Source organism: Aotus nancymaae, unplaced genomic scaffold (genome assembly GCF_030222135.1).
Source record: "Aotus nancymaae isolate 86718 unplaced genomic scaffold, 86718_ANA_hifiasm-v0.15.2.pri h1tg000036l, whole genome shotgun sequence".
NCBI lineage: Eukaryota > Metazoa > Chordata > Mammalia > Primates > Aotidae > Aotus > Aotus nancymaae.
In genome coordinates this window covers 57,162,215-57,186,040 of record NW_026988450.1, presented here as the reverse complement: position 1 = coordinate 57,186,040, position 23,826 = coordinate 57,162,215, and the positions used below count along the sequence as shown (strand labels likewise).

General features: G+C 36.3%; 1 protein-coding gene across 1 annotated transcript in view; it reads left to right on the top strand.

The window, feature by feature from the left end:
• EIF3E (eukaryotic translation initiation factor 3 subunit E) overlaps positions 1-23,826 on the top strand; it is a 51,657-nt gene that overhangs the window by 12,095 nt on the left and 15,736 nt on the right. The window contains exons 4-9 of the mRNA XM_012443267.2: positions 84-126; positions 1,171-1,275; positions 7,403-7,528; positions 8,189-8,313; positions 21,784-21,910; positions 22,703-22,804. Coding sequence (XP_012298690.1) covers positions 84-126; positions 1,171-1,275; positions 7,403-7,528; positions 8,189-8,313; positions 21,784-21,910; positions 22,703-22,804 — 628 coding nt within the window. The remainder of the gene's footprint in view (positions 1-83; positions 127-1,170; positions 1,276-7,402; positions 7,529-8,188; positions 8,314-21,783; positions 21,911-22,702; positions 22,805-23,826) is intronic.

Below are 23,826 nucleotides of genomic sequence, written 5' to 3'. Positions count from 1 at the left end.
AGGTAATGACTTAGAAATTGGATATGCTTATTTTGTTTTCCACGGCCTTTAAAGTATAGTAATTTTTGTTTTTTATTATTTAGGGATGGTAGGATGCTCTTTGACTACCTGGCGGACAAACATGGTGTAAGTGTTTTAAAAATATTTCAATGTTGTCATGTTTTAATAATGCTGACTAAAGACAGGTTTGTACAGATAGGCTCATGGCTTGGCCCAAGAATATAATTTCCAGATTAATGTATTATAATATCTCGTTATGTTTTTCAAACTTCAGTTTTTATAAATTGTTGCTGATAGGAAAATATATGCTAACAGCTCACCTTTAGATAACAGAAATTCTCAAAGCTTTCATTTATTCCAAGTTATAATAGTTGGCCATAATTGCTGGCATTTTATATTTGTGTCAACAGCAAGGTAAGTATCATAGGGCACAGGATGCCTTTTCTTATGGATTAACAAGTAAGGCAGACAATTAAATTTGAATTAAAAATGCTTTAAGCATAAAATTAAGTAATACTTTGGCTGCTTTGTGGAACTCAATAGCCTTTAAAATTATCAAGGTCTTTATAAATCCCCAAATTCACAAATAAAGAAATGTCATAAGCTTTCCTAGTTGAGATTTCTCACAATCTCTTTCCTTTGTGTTAACGCAAAGCATGAGGGTTTGCATATAATTAATTATTTAAGGGGTCCCCAACCCTCAGGTCATGGACTAGTACCAGAAGGCCACAGAGCAAATGATCAGGTGAGCAAGCATTACTACGTGAGTTCTGCCTTCTGTCAAATCAGCGGAGACATTAAATTCTCATAGGAGCAAAAACCCTACTGTGAACTGCACATGCAATTCACCTAGGTTGCGTGCTCCTTTTGAGAGTCCAACTGATGCCTTGATGATCTGAGGTGGAATAGTTTCATCCCAAAACCACCTCCCATACCCCAACTCCCATTAGTTTACTTCCTTAAATAACTCCAGGGGTCACTTTAGAATAGTCTCCCAAAAGCTGCCACCAAAAATAAATACCATAATTGGAGATACGTTTGATTCGTAAAATATACATTCGATATTGGTGCATTCAACATCCACAGTTTTGACCTCAAAGACTTATGAATTGTAATGGAATTTTAAAACTCTAAATTAACAAAGAGAACTTAATTTTTTTTTCTTTTTAGTTTAGGCAGGAATATTTAGATACGCTCTACAGATATGCAAAATTCCAATATGAATGTGGGAATTACTCAGGAGCAGCAGAATATCTTTATTTTTTTAGAGTGTTGGTAAGTATAAGTACTCGATTTTTTTGTCTTTGGAGAATTCCCTTGGTTCTTCAAAACATCTGTAGATTTGGGTTTGTTCATTAAGTTTTCAACAGTCATTGGCCAAAGAGAAAAAAGTAAAGAAAACCTTCCCACTCAAAAACAGAAACCAGAAACCTTGTTTCAGAGCCTTAAAATTTGGAGGTTGATTTAACTTGTCCTTGAAATCTAAGGTAGGAACCACAAATTTGTTGTTTCTGGTATAATTTTATGGTTTTTTGCATTAACAGTATCTTATGTACTGGATTTATTATTATACTATACAGCACAGCAAGTGGCACTTTGTAGGTGCTTAATTAATATTGATGAGTAAATCTATTATTCCTGATTTAATACTTTATGGTATATATTATTCCTTGAACTTGTTCTAAACAACTGTGGAATCCTTAAGGTGTGTGAAATATTTTTTGCCTTAGTAGTAACTTTTTTCCAGTTATGTCTGCCTTCTGCTATTAAAATATTAAGATCAGTGGTTTCTTCATTACATGAGGTGTAGATGAGTTTAAATGGTACTACTACCTATAAAGTATCCTGTTACCTTATATTTGACAGGCTTCTAGATTTAGTGCTTTTGTTAGAGAAGCAGAGTTGTGTGAAGCCAGATTAGAAATTAGGCCTGGGCCAGGCACGGTGGTTCACGCCTGTAACCCCAGCACTTTGGAGACCAAGGCAGCGTATCACCTGACGTCAGGAGTTAAGCCTGGCCAATCGCGAAAACCTGTCTCTACTAAAAATACAAAAATTAGCCAAACATGTGGCATGTGCCTATAATCCCAGCTACTTGGGAGACTGAGGCAGGAAAATCACTTGAACCTGGGAGGTAGAGGTTGCAGTGAGCCGAGATGGTGCCACTGCACTCTAGCTTGGGTGACAGAGTGAGATTCTATCTCAAAAAATAATTGAAATAAAATAAAATAAATAAAAATCAGGCCTTCAAATTGATGTACTTCTTTCTTACTCTGTCTTCTGTTTAGGAAAGTGTATTAGGTGCCTTCTAGAGTTATCAAAACATTCTTGTATTAACTAGCCTCTCATTTGAGAAATTGTAATTTGTTACTCACCTTTGACTAGTAAGTAGGTACTGAAAATCTTAATTTTTTTTTTTTTTGAGACAGGGTCTTGTTCTTACTCAGGTTTAAGCGCAGTAGTGCCATCATAGCTCACTACAGCGTTGAACTCCTGTGCTCAAGAGATTCTGTTGCCTCCTGAGTAGCTAGGACTGCAAGTATGCATCACCACGCATGGTTAACTTTTAATTTTTTTTTTCTGAGATGGAGTCTTGCTATGTTGCACAGGCTGGTCTCAAACTCCTGGCCTGAAGTGATTCTCCCTCCTCAGCTTTTCAATGCTTTGGGATTTACAGGCGTGAGCCACTGCACACTGCCTGTCTAAGATTTCTCTAGTTAATCATAGAAGTTGGAAAAAGACCATAAAACAGAGACTTTTTTGTCTTCCAACCTTGGAAGAGTTTGTTTGTTTTTGCTGTTATTTTCTGGTGCTTTTTTCTTCACTTTTAGCTCCACATATCACAAAATAAAGTCTTATGGCTGCTGTCTGTGGTTATTTTCTAGGAAATTAAATTTTCATTTTAGTGGGAGGGAGAGGTTAGTATTACTGATTCAGGTGATTTCTACATTTAAATTGCAAAGACAACTTCACTTTTTGAAACTCCACCGACCAATAAAGAAAAAGATTTTATGTTTATTTCCAACTTTGCTTAAGAAAAACAACTTTTTCTCTTGCTCCCATTTGTAGATGAATTCTTAATTTACAGATTAGCTGTGGTTCACTTGCAAGTGCATTGAAGGTAATCAGTGATGCTAAACTTGTAGTAACTTATCAAAAAATTCCATCAGTTTTACTTCGAATATCACAAGGGATTTAGGAGAGCAAAAGTTGATTACTTTGGAAATGTAAACAGCTTAAACCAGGATTGTAAAATCAGAAGCCTGGTATGATTACAGGTACGTGAAAAGACTTGGTTATTTATATCATTTGTTAATGCTCGGAGTGAATTTTGAGAATGAAGATTTAGTGTCATGTTAGAGTTCCAGCACAGTAAATTTATTGTTGCTGGCCAATGAGTGAATGTGCCATTTTGCTAAGACATGGAAACTTAAGGTAACTGCTGGAAATCCAGATATTGAAACTCTTCTAGCATATCCACCCTTGAAAGCAGGTTGGTATGAAGAGCCAACTGTAATGACATGGAGTTTAGCCAGAGCAGTACACATGAACCTTTTGAGGATTAAAAAACTTGCTACACTGTTACAAAAAGCTTTTATTCTAACACATATAACACATTCTAGTGTTGATAGTATCATTTTATTTATGTAGTATGGTTTTATAATTGGTCTGATAATTTCTGTAAGTGACAGGTTTGTACTTAAAAGTTTGGTGAATTTTTGTTTACTTCTTTAAAATAAGAAGATACAAGTTAATTCCCAATCTTAAAAAAAACTAGGGAGTTAGTTTTAAGCTTTTGCATTGCCCCTAACAAATTTTATACTGGAACTCAAATGATATTTTGATTAAGTGATTGAACACTATGATATAAACACTAAGTTATTATGTTTTACATCAAGAGCAGTCAGCATATAGTTATTTGAAATTCTTAGAAGTTACGTTCAATTCATTTTAAAATTTTTGTCCAATCTTGTGCCACAAAACATTTGCATTAGGTGCAAGTTTGTTGCTTCTTATTGGCATATTGGCAGGCTAACAGAGCCAAGTTTAAAAGAATAGATTACGTTACCTATGTTTTTCTTTTGATTTGGATAGCCAGTACCATAAGATCTGTGTATTTGTCTGAAGTTTTGTTTAATAGCAAATCTAAAAATCTTGTTTGGATATGTGATGAAAAATGTCAGTGTTTTACTTTAGTTAATTAATTTTCTGCAGTGGCCTTTATTTCTAAATACTTTTCTGGTAGTTGATTATTCTTTTAAATCTATGGTTAGGGAAACATAAGCTATGAAAGAGCCATTGTAACTATGATCTGAGATTAGAATTTGACTCTCTGAATGACCTATTGTAGGTCAGTGTTGTATAAATTAAAGCTGTGTGACCCTAGAATCTGCCCCTTTAAAACAAAAAAAACTTTTGGATTTTAGAATACATTGAGGAGTGTTTAGGTACACTGGGTGTGAAACTTCTTTGATTTATACTCCAAGAAATGTGTTAATTGAAATAAAATGAAGCTGGTTTGGTGGGAATTTTTGAACACTTTTGCTCTAAAAGTTATTAGCACTATTGATTATTTTGTTAAAATTTTCCCTCATGTGGGAAAATTTGATCTGGCTCCAAAATATACCCCATTTCCTCATTCAGCAGCATTTTGAAATAAAAGTGATTTTAGTTCCTAGGACTATTGTCATATTTTTGGAGCTATATCTTTGCTTCCCTCAGGATGTAAAATGTATTTTCTTTTAAAAATATTTTTCTTTGAGGCTCAAGACAGTATGAGTAATGATAATTTTTGGAGGCATTAGGATCTTGACTGAAATTTTGGCTCCGATGTACCCTGACATCACTTTAAGAATTGTGCCTTTAATACTGATTTTCAAGCATAGTTTTTCATATTTTAATATCTGAAATCGGAAAGTGTCTTTCTTTACTAGGTTGTTTTTGGTTTTAGAAACATAAAATAATTCTGTTAAAATTGATGGCATCTTTGACTTGATTATATATTTTAATATTCAGATGTCTTAGAATTATACATTTTATCCTTTGTAATTAAAACAATTATTTTATGGATTTTGATATTTCAGTTTTTAAACTGTCAATGAATTTTGAAAAACTTGTTTGTTTGTGTGGCTACCATTAAATCAAGATAAAGAGTATTTCTGTCACCTCACATAGACGCTTTTAGTCCTTTTTGTGGTCAGACTCCACTGATGGTCCTGGGCAACCATTGACCTGCTTTATGTCCCTGTAGATTAGTTTTGCCTGTTCTAGAATTTTATGTATGTAAGTGGAATGATGTCGTATGTATGTTTGTGTTTGGCTTACTTTTAGTAGCAAGTTTTTTTGTTTTGTTTTTTTTTTGAGACGGAGTTTCACTCTTGTTACCCAGGCTGGAGTGCAATGGCGTGATCTCGGCTCACCGCAACCTCCGCCTCCTGGGTTCAGGCAATTCTCCTGCCTCAGCCTCCTGAGTAGCTGGGATTACAGGCACGCGCCACTGTGCCCAGCTAATTTTTTGCATTTTTAGTAGAGACGGGGTTTCACCATGTTGACCAGGATGGTCTCGATCTCCTGATCTCGTGATCCACCCACCTTGGCCTCCCAAAGTGCTGGGATTACAGGTGTGAGCCACCGCGCCCGGCCCAGTAGCAAGTTTTTGAGATTTATTCATGTTATTATATGTATCAGAAGTTAGATTGTATTTATTGCTCAGTAGTATTTCGGTGAATATACTGTGATCTGTTTAATATACTCATCTGTTGATGAATATTTGGATTACTTTTAGCTTTTGTCTGAAAAATAAAGTTGTTATGAATATGCATGTATAAGTTATATTGTGGATATACATTGTGATAATAACTAGAACCAGGAGTATCATGGATATGTTTCAAAATTTAATTTACAAATCTAGTCCCTGTGTTATTTGCCTGCTCTTAGCGTGTGCCAAATATTATTCAGTACATTGAAAAAGGAGAATCTCAGTATAGGCTGTTGTATTGTGGTCCCCAATGTTTAGATTATCTATCTGTAAATAGGTATATAAATGTACCTATATATAAATCTATATACATATCTGTGATGATTATCATCATTTCAGTAACTCATATTTACTAAGTTGTTACCTGTATCAGGTGATAATTGTAATCTCTGCATGTGTTATGTCACTTAAACTATACAACTGAAGTGGGTTCTATCCCCATGTTGCAGTGAGGAGGCTAAAGTATAAACTCTAGCTGTTAAATGGTAGAGACAGAATTCTTGATTGGATTTCTGATCCTGCACATATAATTTACCTTGTAATTACAATATCTACACTATTATGTAAAAGTGCTTCTGTGAAAAATTAAAATTGAAATTTCATCTTGAGGTGTAGAAACGTATTCTTCCCCCTCTACTACCCTTGCTTTTACTGCTTTAGCACATCTGATGGGTTCAGAGTCAGTTTACCCACTTCTGCTTTGTTTTGAGGGAGTCCAGCTTTGCTCATGGTTATTAGCCTGATCTCCTTGGATGTTTTGAGTTTGTGACCCTCTTTTACTAGTGGATAGGAGCGTTAAGGATGACCCTTAGTCTCCTTTTTTAGGTTAAGACTATGGTGTAAAATTTATAGCTTCCATGATTAGAAGTGTAATTTGGGGCAAGTTACACTGTATATGTATTTAGTTACACTTTATATGTATTTAGGTTAAGACTATGGTATAAAATTTATTGCTTTCATGATTAGAAGTGTAATTTGGGGCAAGTTACACTTCATATGTATTTAGATTCAAGAGTTTCCTCTTGAAAATGGGGATTAAAAATATAGGGTTTTTGTTAGGATTACAGGTAAACACTAACTTGTATTGCTCAGTACATAATTTATCAATAACTATTAATTGTCATTAACCAGTTAGCCTGTTTTTTTCCCTGTCTCAGTCTCTCCATGACTTCCATTTGTGTCATAATTTGAAAACATTTTTTGGTTCTCTACATAATTTCTCATTATATTATAGTAAATGAGACTCACAAGTCTTGATTTTCCACATCTTCATTCTAGTGATTTTAGTGACAAATTACATGTGAATCTAACTTGGTTTCTAAAGTTTTAGGTGCCTGAAATTTGATTAGTTGTGTATAAATTATCTAAAGTGGGTTACAGTAAGATGATGCTACTGTTTCCTAGTTATAAAAGTTATCCTTTATTTTCTTACCTAGACTGAATATTGAAGACCTGAGTATTTTTAGCAAATTAAGTTTTTTGAAACAAACCAGTGTGGTCCAATAAGGACTTAAATAACTACAGTTTTGTGTAGAGAGCTATAGGTCTTCTAGTAGGCTAGAGGGGTTAGGTGAGCATCAAACGTACATTATGTTCATTCTTCAAGAGTATTCACAATATAATTAATTATGACTTCTTAAACAGGTTCCAGCAACAGATAGAAATGCATTAAGTTCACTCTGGGGAAAGCTGGCTTCTGAAATCTTAATGCAGAATTGGGATGCCGCCATGGAAGATCTTACACGGTTAAAAGAGACCATAGATAATAATGTGAGTTAGACTTTTTCAATTATTCTCTGAAATATCTATATATCTTTCATATTTTCTGATAAGAACAAACTATGCATTTAGGGAATAAAAAAAGAATAACAAAAAATTTTAAAATAGCTTTGGTTGACCTTACAAAAATCATAGTGGATTAGCGGGTTGACTAGTTTGAATCTCCTTAAAGGAAATTGTCAAACTTCGTTTGACTCTTAGAGAAAAAAATGTAGCCTTCATTTCTGTTACAGCTACTGTGCCTTTTTTTTTCTATGCCAGTGAAAATGACACTATGCTGTTAGTGCCACCTTTTATTGCAGAAGACAGTTTTCATCTACAGTTACCTAATTAAACCACTTACTATGAAATGTTCAGTTTAATTCTTTAAAAATGTTTTCTGAAATGATTATAACTTCTGTGAGAGTTTATAAATTAGAACATCTTCAGTGGACATCATTGAATCTGTCTCTAAGAACAGGGTAATAATTTGGAATGTTGAGGGATCATGCAGAGAGAAGGCATAGAGGATCAGACTTTGATCATAATGACCAAAGTCATGCCTTAAAAGGGGCCCATTTTTAATTACAGTTTGGAAGTTAGTGATGTTTGTCCTCTTGCCTCTTTCTTATATATTAATATTTCTTATGTATACCTTTTTCAATCCTTCAGTCTGTGAGTTCTCCACTCCAGTCTCTTCAGCAGAGAACATGGCTTATTCACTGGTCCCTGTTTGTTTTCTTCAATCACCCCAAAGGTCGCGATAATATTATTGATCTCTTCCTTTACCAGCCACAGTAAGTTATTTTTCTGTGTAATTTTGACTGTATTTAGATAAAATTATATGGAATTGTTTAAACTTAAAATATACTTTCCTTTATCATTTGAATTTGTTGTCACCTGTTTTTTTTTCTTCATGTAGTAGATTTGTTTGTTATTGAAAAGCCTGCATGTAACTCTTAAGTAAATTATTTGACAAAGTGTTCTCTAAGTCTTTTAAAGTATGATCCCTGGGCCAGCAGCATAGGCATCATACAGAATCTTAAGACTCACTCTAGAACTAAATTATAATCTACATTTTAACAAGAGCCCAGGTAACTCATTTAAACATCAGAGCTTTAGAAATAAGGCTCTAAAACATACTACTTGAAAGGATATGTGCATCCTGGGAAAGAATCTTTTTATATCATCTTTGCTCTGTCTACCAGCTTTTGTTTAATCTTTTAGTGATGTGAAATTCACTGCTTATGAACTGGACCATTCTGTTGTTAGCTAGAAATTATTTTGTAAAATTTACTCTTCCAGTGGAACTCAAGTACTTCTGAAACTTCTGCCTGTTATTTCTTGTTTGTTTGGAATGACAGAAAACAAGACTGCTTTATGGAAAGTCTTTAGGTGTCTGAAGATAACTTTTACTCCTCTCTGCTTCCTTCAGGCTAAATATCTCTAGTTTTATTAAATAACATAGTTTTTCAGACCCTATAGTATTTTGATTGTCTTTTTAGAGAATTTCTATTTATCTTCATAATTTATCTTCATAATTGACATTTAATTCTAGGATTGTCATCTAAACTTTATAGATTACAGTGGCAATATTAGCTCCTATTACTCATACATACGGTTTTTATAGCCTAAGATTGCAATAGCATATTTTAACAATTGCTTCATGTTGTGAGTTATATTGTATTGACTGTATTATTGGGCAATTTTTACAACAACACTTTTTTTTTGAGATAAGGTCTGGCTCTGTTGCCTAGGCTGGAGTACTTTTGTGCTTTTGAGATAAGGTCTGGCTCTGTTGCCCAGACTGGTGTGCAGTGGCGCTATCTAAGCTGACTGCCACCTTTACCTCCCTGGCTCAAGCCATCCTCCAACGTTAGCCTCCCAAGTAGCTAGGACTACAGGCACATGCCACCATGCCCAGCTAATTTTTCTATTTTTGGTGGAGACAGGGTTTTGCCATGTTGCCCAGGCTGGTCTCAAACTCCTGAGCTCAAGCAGTCTGCCTGCCTCAGCCTCCCAAAGTGCTGAGATTACAGGCGTGAGCCACTGAACCCAACCATACATTAACACTTTTGGTTCATTTTTTTAAATTAATTGTTCATCTGAATGAAGATTTTTTATATTTTCATTACATTTTACCTTACAGAAATGAAAATGGCTTCATATGACCAATGAAATAATAAAAATTTTAAATCTTGACTGATATCCTCCAAAATCTGAAATACCCTGTGTGCCATTATCAGATCAGTTCCTTGAGGGAGTATTGGGAAGGGGGTTGCTTAGATTTTAAATGATTCCATTTAAAAGGATTTTGGTCCTGATGAATATATTGGTCAGTTTTTAAAAAGTATGTGTATATGGGAATATATTCTAACTTTGTGGAACAAAAAAAAACCCTATTTGAGCATCCAGTAAAGCCTTCCTCCTCAAACATCTAAATTAGATATACACTGAAAAGCCATTGGATATTTAGAAGGAAGAGAAAAATGACGTTAAAATTATCTTTGGGAGCATTTTTACAGGCCAATGGTTCTTAAATATTTTGATCTTGGAACCCATTTACACTATTAAGAATTATTGAATGTAATTTTCTTTGCATCGTTTTTGTCTCTTGGTATATACAGTAAGTCCTCAATGTTGTCTTTGTGTTAGAAACTGCAACTCTAAGCAAAACAATGAGTAATGAAACCATTTTTTTCCTCATCAGCTTCATATTGAAAGAGTGTTATTTGGTTTTTAAAGTTGCAGTTTCCAAGAACATACCGATGATGTTAAGTAAGGATTTAACTGTATTAAAAATAAAAAGAAATTAAAAATTTGCTCATTAATAAATGGTAAAATGATTAGATTTAGCACATAATAGATTTTTTACTGAAAACAACTTTAAAAAAAAAATTAACGTGACATTGTGTGACAAACAAATTTAGTGTGACAAAAAGAGTGACATTGCTTTACATTTTTGCAGACCTTCAGTTGCTGGGTTAATTGACAGCTGGGTTTTCATGCCTGCTTTCTTGAAATGTGTTGTGACGTGTTTTCTGTATGACGAAAACCTAGCTTCACACATGTAGTTGGAAAAGAAATGTGTGTTTTGTTAATATCCTTTTCTGATAGTTGTGAAGATTCTCTTTTGAATATAGTAAAACTCAACAAGAAGTAAATACAATAAAACTCAACACAGACTAGTTTATTTTTGTTATTATACTTTAAGTTTTGGGGTACATATGCAGATCGCGCAGGTTTGTTACATAAGTATACACGTGCCATAGTGGTTTGCTGCATCTATCCCCGTGTCATCTACATCAGGTATTCCTCCTAATGTTATCCCCCGCTATCCCCCCACCCGCCGACAGGCCTCGGTGTGTAATGTTCCACTCTCTGTGTCCGTGTGTTCTCATTGTTCAACAACCACTTATGAGTGAGAACATGTGGTGTTTAGTTTTCTGTTCTTGTGTCTGTTTGCTGACAATGATGGTTTCCAGCGTCATCCATGTCCCTGCAAAGGACATGAACTCATCCTTTTTATGACTACATAGTATTCCATGGTGTGTATGTGCCACATTTTCTTTATCCAGTCTATCATTGATGGGCATTTGGGTTGGTACCAAGTCTTTGCTTTTGTAAACAGTGCTGCAATAACATACATCTGCATGTGTCTTTATAGTAGAATGTTTTAGGAAGTAGTTTTTTTAAAAGATGGTTTTTAATATAGAATCTGAAACCATGTTATTAAAACTTCTTAGGATCCTAAGCTATACTGATATTCTAGACTATATTGAGCTATCTTGCACTTGGAATGGATCTTTTACTCATGCATGATTTTATAGCATCATTCATTGGTTGTTTGGGAAATATTTACTGGTCCAGAGAGTTATGCAGATATTCCAGTGTGTTGACATTATACAACACCAGAAAAACCACATTCATTAACATTATTACCAAACCCATTAGAAAAGGCTTTAAGTTATTGGAAAGCTTTCATGCTCCCAGTAGCTGATAGAAATTTTCCAAAATTCTAGTTTTTCTTGAAAGCTCTAATTTTATCATTTGTTTTTCTTGAAGGACAGTCTCACTTCATTTTCTATAAAATGTCTGCCAAATTCCCAACTCTGAATGTCTGAATAGCTTTGGTTTGTCTGTCATTATTTGAAGTAAAAGTAGTGTTCTGTGAGAAAAGCAGCTGGTTCATCCTGTTTCTAAGTTGCACAAGTGCTTTTCCTTAGGGACAACCGTGACACTGAAGTACATATACAGCAGAGGCACTTCATGAATACTTCCCATTTAGTCATACAAAAGATGAGAAAGATTAGTACTTACAGGTTGAAATTTTTTAAAATTAGTAATTTGTGCTACTTGATTCAAGGACATAGTTGAAAGTTTTTGTGTTTTTTAAAACTGCAAAAGTACGGTGGTGAAAAATATAGGGACTACTACTATGGTTTGATGTCACTACTTTGATTTAGTCTGAAGTCCAAGAAGAGTTTGTTTGTTTATAATTTAGTAATTATTAGTAACAGATCAGTTTTAGAACATTTCTATTGCCCCAGTAAGAATCATCATGCCTGTGGAACTATTTTTTAGAACAGAAACAACCTTTGGAAAAGAAAACTACTCAGTAGTATGATGACTTTTAATTGTTTGCAAAAGTACTGTGTTACTGTTTTCACTTGCTGTAGGGTCAGATTGCTGTCTTATTTTCTGTCTTGTTAAGTCTTCTTAATTTGATTTTTGCTTGCTTCTAACTTTTTTCCTAATGGAAATATACCCAGTTGACTTGACAGATCATTGTTACACCCATTTCCTGGACTTCATATTCTTTAAGTGGGAGAGCTGCTTACTGTTGAGATTGTGTGTAATGTGCACATGTATGTCTATAATCAGTATGTGTTTTTCAGTTGTCTCTGATAAAGATTTATGAAGAAAGTATTTTTAATTTCTTTTAGCGCAGTAGGTGGTTGGTTGAGTGCATTCAGTGGATATTATACATAGATTGTGAATTGCACACTTTTTTTAAAATTTATTTTTTATATATATTTTATTGCACTTTACGTTCTGGGGTACATGTGCAGAACATGCAGGATTGTTGCCTAGGTACACACAACACATGGCAATGTGGTTTGCTGCCTCCATCCTCCCGTCACCTATATCTGGCATTTCTCCCCATGCTATCCCTCCCCAACTTCGCTACCCCTCACTGTCCCTCCCTTATTCTCCCCCAGCAGACCCCAGTGTGTGATGCTGCCCTCCCTGTGTCCATGTGTTCTCATTGTTCAGTACCCGCCTATGAGTGAGAACATCGGTGTTTGGTTTTCTGTTCTTGTGTCAGTTTGCTGAGAATGATGGCTTCCAGATTCATCCGTGTTCCTACAAAGGACACAAACTCATCATTTCTTATGTCTGCATAGTATTCCATGGTGTATATGTGCCACATTTTCCCTGTCCAGTCTATCATCGATGGGCATTTGGGTTGATTCCAGGTCTTTGCTATTGTAAACAGTGCCACAGTGAACATATGTGTACAAGTGTCTTTACAATAGAATGATTTATAATCCTTTGGATATACACCCAGTAATGGGATTGCTGGGTCAAATGGAATTTCTGTTTCTAGGTCCTTGAGGAATTGCCACACTATTTTCCACAATCGAACTAATTTACACTCCCACCAACAGTGTAAAAGTGTTCCTGTTTCTCTACATCCTCTCCAGCACTGTTGTCTCCAGATTTTTTAATGATCGCCATTCTAACTGGTATGAGATGGTATCTCAATGTGTTTGAGTTGCCTTTCTCTAATGACCAGTGATGATGAACATTTTTCCATATGTTTGTTGGCTGCTTGAAAGTCTTCTTTTGAAAAGTGTCTTTTCATGTACTTTGCCGACTTTAGAATGGGTTTATTTTTGTTTTTCTTATAAATCTGTTTCAGTTCTTTGTAGATTCTGGATATTAGCCCTTTGTCAGATGGGTAGATTGCAAAAATTTTTTCTCATTCTTTTGGTTGCTGGTTCACTCTACTGATTGTTTCTTTTTCCCATTTGTCTATTTTGGCTTTTGTTGCCAATGCTTTTGGTGTTTTAGTCATGAAGCCCTTGCCTATGCCTATGTCCTGAATGGTTTTGCCTAGGTTTTCTTCTGGGGTTTTTATGGTGTTAGGTTTTATGTTTAAGTCTTTAATCCATCTGGAGTTCATTTTAGTGTAAGGTGTCAGGAAAGGGTCCAGTTTCTGTTTTCTGCACATAGCTAGCCAGTTTTCCCAACACCATTTATTAAACAGGGAATCCTTTCCCATTGCTTGTTTTTGTTAGGTTTGTCAAAGATCAGTTGGTTGTAGATGTGAGGCGTTCCCTTTCAGGCCTCTGTTCTGTTCCATAGGTCTGTATTTCTATTTTGGTACCAGTACCATGCTGTTTTGATTACTGTAGCCTTGTAGTATAGTTTGAAGTCAGGTAGCGTGATGCCTCCAGCTTTGTTCTTTTTGCTTAAAATTGTCTTGGCTATGTGGGTTCTCTTTTGGTTCCATATGAAGTTTAAGGTGGTTTTGTCCAGTTATGTGAAGAGGGTCACAGGTAGCTTGATGGGGATAGTGTTGAATCTATAAATTACTTTGGACAGTATGGCCATTTTCACAATATTGATTCTTCCTAACCATTAGCATGGAATGTTTTTCCATCTATTTGTGTCCTTTCTTATTGTCTTGAGGTCCTTTACGTCCTTTGTTAGTTGTATTCCTACATATTTTATTCTCTTTGTAGCAATTATGAATGGCAGTTCGCTCTTGATCTGGCTCTCTGTTTGTCTGTTATTGGTGTAGGAATGCTTGTGATTTCTGCACATTGATTTTGTATCCTGAGACTTTGCTGAAGTTGCTTATCATCTTAAGGAGATTTTGGGCTGAGACGATGGGGCCTTTTAAATATACAATCATGTCGTATGCAAATAGAGACAATTTGACTTCCTCCTTTCCTAATTGAATACCATTTATTTCTTTTTCTTGCCTGATTGCTCTGGCTAGAACTTCCAATACTATAATGAATAGGAGTGGTGACAGAGGGCATCCCTATGTAGTGCCAGATTTCAAAGGGAATGCTTCCAGTTTATGCCCATTCAGTATGAAATTGGCCATGGGTTTGTCTTAAATAGCTTTTATTATTTTGAGATACGTTCCATTGATACCTAGTTTATTGAGAGTTTTTAGCATAAAGGGCTGTTCAATTTTGTCGAAGGCCTTCTCTGCATCTATTGAGATAATCATTTGGTTTTTGTCTCTGGTTCTGTTTATGTGGTGGATTACGTTTATAGACTTGCATATGTTGAACCAGTCTTGCATCCCTGGGATGAAGCCTACTTAATCATGATGGATAAGCTTTTTGATGTGCTGTTGCAATTGGTTTGCCATTATTTTATTGAAGATTTTTGCATCTGTATTCATCATGGATATTGGCCTGAAATTTTCTTTTTTTGTTGAGTCTCTGCCGGGTTTTGGTATCAGGATGATGTTGGTCTCATGAAATGATTTGGGAAGGATTCCCTCTTTTTGGATTGTTTGGAACAGTTTCAGAAGGAGTGGTAACAGCTCCTCTCATATGTCTGGTAGAATTCGGCTGTGAACCCATCTGGACCTGGGCTTTTTTTGGTTCGTAGACTATTAATTGCTGCCTCAAATTCAGCCCTTGTTATTGGTCTATTCAGGGTTTCGACTTCTTCCTGGTTTAGGCTTGGAGGGTGCAGATGTCCAGGAATTTATCCATTTGTTCCAGGGTTACTGGTTTATGTGCATAGAGTTGTTTATAGTAGTCTCTGACAGTAGTTTGTATTTCTGTGGGGTCGGTGGTGATGTTACCTTTATAGTTTTTTTTATTGCATCTATTTGATTCTTCTCTCTTTTCTTTTTTATTAATCTGGCTAGCAGTCTGTCTGTTTTCTTGATCTTTTTTGAAAAAGTAGCTCCTGGATTTATTGATTTTTTTTTTTTGAAGCGTTTTTGTATCTCTATCTCCTTCAGTTCTGCTTTGATCTTAGTTATTTCTTGTCTTCTGCTAGCTTTTTGAGTTTTTTTGATTTTGCTCCTCTGGCTCTTTCAATTTTGATGATAGGGTGTCAATTTTAGATCTTTCCTTGCTTCTCTGGTGGGCATTTATTGCTATAAATTTCCCTCTAGACACTGCTTTAAGTGTGTCCCAGAGATTCTGGTAAGTTATGTCTTCGTTCTCATTGGTTTCAAAGAACATCTTTACTTCTGCCTTCATTTGATTGTTTATCTAGTCGACATTCAAGAGCCAGTTGTTCTGTTACCATGATGTTGTTTGGTGCTGAGTTAGTTTCTTAATCTTGAGTTCTAATTTGATTGCACTGTGGTCTGAGAGACTGTTTGTTATGATTTTCATTCTTTTGCATTTGCTGAGGAGTGATTTACTTCCAGTTATGTGGTCAGTTTTAGAGTAGGTGCGATGTGGTGCTGAGAAGAACGTATAGTCTGTGGATTTGGGGTGGAATGTTGTGTAGATGTCCATTAGGTTTGCTAGGTCCAGTTCTGAGTTTAAGTCCTGGATATCTTCATTAATTTTCTGTCTCATTGATCTGTCTAATATTGACAGTGGAGTGTTAAAAGTCTCCCCCTATTATTGTGTGGGAGTCTAAGTCTCTTTGTAGGTCGTTAAGAACTTGCTTTATATATCTGGGTGCTCCTGTATTGGATGCTTGTGTATTTAGGATAGTTAGCTCCTCTTGTTGCATTGATCCTTTTACCATTATGTAATGCCCTTATCTCTTTTGGTCTTTGTTGCTTTAAAGTCTATTTTATCAGAGACTAGGATTGCAACTCCTGCTTTTTTTAGCTCTCCATTTGCTTGGTAAATCTTCCTCCTCCCTTAACTTCGAGACTATGTGTGTCCTTGCATGAGAGATGGGTTTCCTGGATACAGCACCTGGATAGGTTTTGACTTTTTATCCAGTTTGCCAATCTGTGTCTTTTGATTGGGGCATTTCTCCCATTTACATTTAGGGTTAATATTGTTATGTGTAAATTTGATCCTGCATTTTGATGCCTGCTGGTTGTTTTGCCTGTTAGTTGACCCAGTGTCTTCATTGTGTTGATGGTCTTTACCATTTGATGTGTTTTTGGAGTGGTTGGTACTGGTTGTTCCTTTCTCTGTTTAGTGCTTCTTTCAGGAGCTCTTACAAGGCAGGCCTGTTGGTGACGAAATCTCTCAGCAGTTACTTGTTCTTAAAGGATTTTATTTCTCCTTTGCTTATGAAGCTTAGTTTGGCTGAATATGAAATTCTAGGTTGAAAATTCTTTTCTTTAGGGATGTTGAATATTGCCCCCCCACCCCACTCTCTTCTGGCTTGTAGGGTTTCTGCCGAGAGATTGGCTGTGAGTCTGATGGACTTTCCTTTGTGGGTAACCTGACCTTTCTCTCTGGCTGCCCTTAGCACTTTTTCCTTAATTTCAACCCTGGTGAATCTGACAGTTATGTGCCTTGGGGTTGCTCTTCTTGAGGAATATCTTTGTGGTGTTCTCTGTATTTCCTGGACTTGAATGTTGGCCTGCCTTGCTAGATTGGGGAAGTTCTCCTGGATAGTATCCTGAAGAGTGTTTTCTGGCTTGGATTCATTCTCTCCTTCACATTCAGGTACACCTATCAAATGTAGATTAGGTCTTTTCACATAATCCCATATTTCTTGGAGGCTTTGTTCCTTTCTTTTCAGTCTTTTTTCCCTAATCTTGCCATTTTATTTTATTGAATTGAACTTCAATCTCTGATATTCTTTCTTCTGTTTGATCGATTCAGCCATTGAAACTTGTCTATGCTTTGTGAAGTTCTGGTGTTCTGTTTTTCAGTTCCATCAAGTCATTTATATTCTCCTCTAAGCTGTTTATTCTCGTTGCCATTTCACCAAACCTTTTTTCAAGGTTCTTAGTTTCTTTGCATTGGGTTAGAACATTTTCTTTTAGCTCAGAGAAGTTTGTTATTACCCACCTTCTGAAGCCTTGTTTCTGTCAGTTCATCAGACTTATTCTCCATCCTGTTATGTTCCCTTCCTGGTGTGGAGTTCTGATCACTTGGTGGAGGAGAGGTAGTCTGGATTTTGGTGTTTTCATCCTTTTGTACTGGTTTCTTCCCATCTTTGTGGATATTATCTACCTGTGGTCTTCGTTGTTGGTGACTTTCTGATGGGGTCTCTAAGTGGATGTCCTTTTTGTTGATGTTGAAGTTATTTCTTTCTGGTTTTTAATTTTTCTTCTATCAGGCCCCTTTGGTGTAGGACTCCTGGAGGTCCACTCCAGACCCTGCTTGCCTGGGGATCACCTGTGGTGGCTGCAGAACAGTAAGGATTGCTGTCAGTTTCTTCTGTTATCTTTGTTCCAGAAGGGTACCTACCAGATGTCAGCCTGAGATCTCCTTTATGAGGTGTCTCTTTGGATATACGGGGGTCAGGGACCTGCTTGAGGAGACAGTCTGTCCCTTATAGGAGCTCAAGTGCTGAGCTGGGAGCTCTGCTGTTCCGGTCACAGCTGCTGGACAGGTGCTTTCAAGTTCGTTGCAGCAGAACTAGCCGCCTTTTTTCCCAGGTGCTCTTTCCTGGGGAGGTGCGGCTTTATTTGTAAGTTTCTTACATGCTGCTGCCTTTTTTTCAGAGATGCCCTGCACAGCAAGGAGGTAATCTAGTCACAGTCTGCCAGCAGAAGCACTGCTGAGCTGCCGTGGGCTCTGCCCATCTGCTTTGTGAACTCCTTGTGGTTTTGTTTACAGAGGTACTGTTAGAACTGTCTTGGTAATGGTGGTCTGCCTCAGTAATGGCAGACAGTCTCAGTAATGGCGGACTGCCTCAGTAAAGGCGGTTGACCTCGGTAATGATGGATTGCCTCGGTATTGGTGGTCTCCTGGGTAATGGCTGACAACCTTCCCCCCACCAAGCTGGACTGTCTGGGGTCTAGCTGCACTTGCTGTGAAACTCTCAATCCAGAGCGTTTCAGATTGCTGGTCTCTGTGGGTGTGGCACTTGCCAAGCATGATTGCCTGGCTCCCTGTTTCAAGCCCCTTTTTTTCAGTTGACTGAGAGCTCTGTCTCCCAGGCATTCCAGGCATCAGTTGAGACTGCCACCCAGATTTGTGTGAGTTTTTGTGTGGAGACCCCTGGCGCTGGCTGAAACAGCTGTGCTGGAAACTTGTGGTGGTTTTTGGCTCTGGAATCTCCTGGTCTGTGGGCAGTAAAAGGTCGTTTGGAAATGTGGTGGTTACTCACCCTCCTCATTGTTCTCACTGGGATCCAGAGCTGTGCCTATTTGGCCATCGTGGATCTCCTGCAGATACGTTTTCAAGCTTAAATTATAGTTGCAGAAAGTTTTAGACCTCATTGCAAATACAAAGGAAATTTCATTGAAAGTGATTAATCTGCTATGTGATGACATGCTAAAAGACAATACCAAAATTATAAAATTGTACATTTACAAATGCCTTTTTAAGTGTGCTCAATTAAAATAATATGCATGTCAGTTGATCAGTTGATGTTTGATGTCAGCATTTACTACTGCCTGTGCATATTTTTACATTTCCTTTTTTTTTTTTTTTTTGAAGATGGAGTCTTGCTCTGTCGCCCAGGCTGGAGTGCAGTGGCGCCATCTTGGCTCATTGCAACCTCTGCCTCTTGGGTCCCTCAAGAGATTCTCTTGCCTCAGCCTCCAGAGTAGGTGAGATTACAGGTGCCTGCCACCATGCTTAGCTAATTTTTGTATTTTTAGTAGAGACGAGGTTTCTCCACATTGGCCCATCTGGTTTCAAACTCCTGACCTCAGGTGATCCACCTGCCTCAGCTTCCTAAAGTGCTAGGATTACAGGTGTGAGCTACCACACCCAGCCTACATTTCCTTCTTTTTTTCTTTCTTTTTTTTTTTTCTGATGCAGGGTCTTGCTCTGTAACCCACGTTGGGATTGCAGTGGTGCAGTTAGTCACAGCTTATTGCAGCCTTGTCCGCCTCCACCTCCTCGACTCAGGGAATCCTCCACCTCAGTTTTTTTTTTTTTTGTAGAGACTAGGTTTCACTGTGTTGCCCAGGCTGATCTTGAACTCCTGGGCTAAAGCATTCCTCCCACCTCAGCCTCCCAAAGTGTTGGGATTACAGGCATGAGCCATATCCTGGCCGTTTTTACATTTTCAAGGACTAAATATGTAAAATCTTATTACAGATTACATTATCAGAAAAACATTTGCAATACTTTTTAATGATATGGACCTCTAAATCTGAAATTAACTAAGAAAAATTATTCCCAGTGAAGGAATTCCATTGGTCTCATTAGTAGATCTATAGTTTGGAAATTTGTTTCCCTTCTTTTTATGGAAGTATCTGGAATAATACTTTCTGAATTTTGTCTCTTGCTCACAAAGTCAAAAATATTTACTGTCTGGTTCTTTACAAAAATTTCACTAGCTTCTGGAATACACTTTCAGAAACAAGGAGTGGGTTTCCCAAATAAGTAATCCTCCAGTAAAAATAATGAATACATATATGGTGCAATGGTGTAAACTTAGGATAAAGTAAAAATAAATATGAGTTGAACACTCTATACAACAAACCTATAGAAATATTTGTATATAAATTGTTTAGATACATTTATCATGAGTCTCATAAATGCGTACTAAAATTACCTACTTTAGCTCGGCGCAGTGGCTCATGCCTATAATCCCAGCACTTTGGGAGGCCGAGGCGGGTGGATCACTTGACTTGGCAGTTTGAGATCAGCCTGGCCAACATGGTGAAACCCTACCCCTACTAAAAATACAAAAAAGTTAGCCAGGTGAGGTGGTATGTGCCGGTAGTTCTAGCTACTTGGGAGACTGAGGCAGGAGAATGGCTTGAACCCGGGAAGCAGAGGTTTCAGTGAGCCGAGATGGTGCCACTGCACTCCTGCCTGGGAGACAGAGCAAGACTTCATCTCAAAAAAAAAAAGAAAAGAAATAATAAAATTACCTACTTTAAAACTGATACTAAGAAAAACAATCATGCTTTCTTGTGTTTGTACATGATGTCTCTGGCAAGAGAAATAATTGTTCTAAATGAGCATTGCACATTTAAAAATTTTTCATTTGAAGCTCGAGCTTAATTTTTCAGATGATATAACTTGGCCAATGAGTTTTCGATGTCTTTTCCTAGGAATTATTTTATTTTTGAGTGGATATGCTTTTTATACTTTGCCTTGTTTAGAGGGCATTCAGAGTAGGCTGAGTGGGACTATATAATATGAAGTATTGGATTCTAGGATCCTATAAGAGTTTAAGCGATGTTTTATGGGGGTCTGTAATATAATAAAATACAGATTTATTAATCATTGCCTGGGGGAACTTAGAAGATAAGGTATTGAAGCTGGACTTTGAAGGATGGCTAGGATTTAGGCTTTTAGGGGTATGTGTTTGGGAGACCAATCTGTGTGGAGTGAACTTTAAGAAAAGAAAGAGGGAGCTGTCAGTGGTAGTGCGATGGGAGATGGAGCTGGATGACTAGTTTGGGGCTTCAGTATTCATTCACCTAAGAGAAAGAGACTTTATTGACAAAAAATTCTGAGATTGGTATAGTGTCTGACAGTCAAAAGTGCTAAATTAATACTTATTGGGTAAATAAATAGGGAACTATTTGAGGAAATTGAGCAGGAGAAACGTAGGGTAAACACCTAATTACAGAGGGTGGTCCTGTGTTCATCATCACAGCAGCAAGATTTGCTAAATATTAGCCAAGGCCCTGTTAACGTTTACCTAACATCTGTTCCTTCCTAATTCCTACTGGTACCACTTTAACCAATGCCTTGTAATATTGTAATATTCCTTCTCCCTATTGCTTCCAGTCTTTCATACCCTGAATTATTTAAGTGCCTGATTTTTTGACTAGTATGAGTGCTTTGCACACAGATTTTCACACATTTTTTCTAATGGGTGAATGAAAGTCATCACTTAGTAGTCTTTTGAAACAGACTGACAGTATGTGTATGAGCCTTCCAAAATCCTTTTTACTCAAAAATAATAATAGGATAATTCGCCTCTTGATTGAGTCTTCCATCTTACTCCATATTAAAGAACTGGTGGCTGGCATTCTCATTTGGATTCCTGAAATTGAATTCTGTTTTTAAATTTCCTTGGAGGAGATGCTCTTATAATACTCATTCTTAAATGTCTACAGTCTTAAGACTAGTGAAATAGTAAAATCTAATGGCCTGCTTGAGGGTTTTCTTAACTCACCCTGGGCAAGTGATTAAATTTTTATATTTTTTTCTTAGGTATCTTAATGCAATTCAGACAATGTGTCCACACATTCTTCGCTATTTGACTACAGCAGTCATAACAAACAAGGATGTTCGAAAACGCCGGCAGGTGCTAAAGGATCTAGTTAAAGTTATTCAGCAGGTAAAACTGAAATAAATACTGAGTGTTTTAAAAAGCACCTAAGCTTTAGGTCTAACCTCTTTTTCTAAAATAAGAGTTAGTTCTTAAGGTAAAAATGCTTTTAGAAATAGGTGGGAGGAATACATGAAGTTTAGAAGAGAGAAGAGCCTCAAATTGCTTTTGTTGTCCTTAAGTCCAAGATACGCAAGTTGAATGTGGAATGATTATTACTGTCTGCTAGCTGAACACTTAATATACATTATGTATTTGTGTTTTTCTTATTGCAAAGAGTGAAGAAAATCTGGAACTTGGAGGTGGGGGTCATTACCTGTATCATTCTAGATGGCTGAACTTTATATACAATACAGTTTTAATAGACCCCAAGTTGGGCAAAAGGTTCAGGCAGCCATGCTGGTTGATATTTAGTGAGCTTATTAGCAAAACCCATAGATTGGAAAAATAAATATTTAAGAATGAATTAAATACAAAGAAGTTACTGTCTTTCAGTAGGGAATGAATACCCTTATGCTTGGGGAAGATCTTTGCTGTTTATTGACTAAGGGAGACTTTTGGTAGTAGGGGAATTTGAAAGCTTTCTTCTTGGATGAGAATTTAGAGAACTTGGCTTAAAAGACATTATAAGCTTAAGGTGTGGTCTGGAATCAAGATAGGAACAAAATTGCTTTAAGAAGATGCTGGGTAATTTGATTAGAAGTTAATGATAAGCAGAAAACAGGAAGATTGGGAAATTCTGAGATAATCTGCTAAACAGTGTTGAACCACACCTACCTTGACCTTTACTTATTTTTACAGGAGTCTTACACATATAAAGACCCAATTACAGAATTTGTTGAATGCTTATATGTTAACTTTGACTTTGATGGGGCTCAGAAAAAGCTGAGGGAATGTGAATCAGTAAGTATGATTTTTTTACTTACAAATTTATAATCTTAAATTTTTGGATATTTTAAAGTTAATCTTGCAGTATCTTCATTAAAATAATGAAGTGTAATTATAACAGAAATATGTTCGTTAATCTTAAAATGGCCTAAATGGCTTGTTTATTAACCCTAAAATAACTTAAATGGCTTATGTTTATTAATCTTAAAATAGGAATGTGCTAGAGTAATGACTTTTTAAATGTTATTGCCATGTGTTTATCCCTTTTGTGAGGGAAGTTTGTTAAAATATTGGGGGTAACTTAAATTCACAGATATATCTATAATTCCACATCTTATCTTGAATGAGTTAAATATAGTATTTCGTATGTATAAGCAAAGTCACTTTGAATTGCAATATATGGAGTGTTTTTAATTTTGTTTCATAGGTGGGCTTATCTTTAGAATTTTTCACAGGGTTGTATTTAACATTTGTGATAAACCACTCAATTCATTGTAGTTATGAGTTTTATAACTGTAGTGCCTCCTGTTGTTTAACAACTGTGGAAGAGTTAGATTATAGTTGTTTTGAATAATTAGTTTACAAGTTTTAAGAAACTAAACTAAGAATTTTACCTGCTAAATGTAGTCACAGTTACTAGATTCACAAGTTACTGGTCATCAGTTTCATCCTTTGAACCAAAATTTTAGCACAAAATGGGCAATTTGTGGACAAAGATTTTATTTCTCTAAGAAAAAAACTGATCATGCAAATACACATTCCCTGGTGATTTTCAAACATTAGACAGAATAGAAAATTAGAATCCAGTTGGTAATTTGTGTTTTTCGTAGTCGTTTCATTATTAAGGTAAACATTGGTGTATATTCATAATGCTAAATGTCTAGGTTTTGCTGTTAAAAGACCTAGAGGGCACTTGGTTGCTGTTCTTGAAGTTAAAACATTCTCTTTTAATTATACCATCTGTGGCATAGGAGCCACCTTTTGCATTCTTTTCCTTTCTGATTTCTAAGTCTACTTAAGGTTACAGAAATACTCAG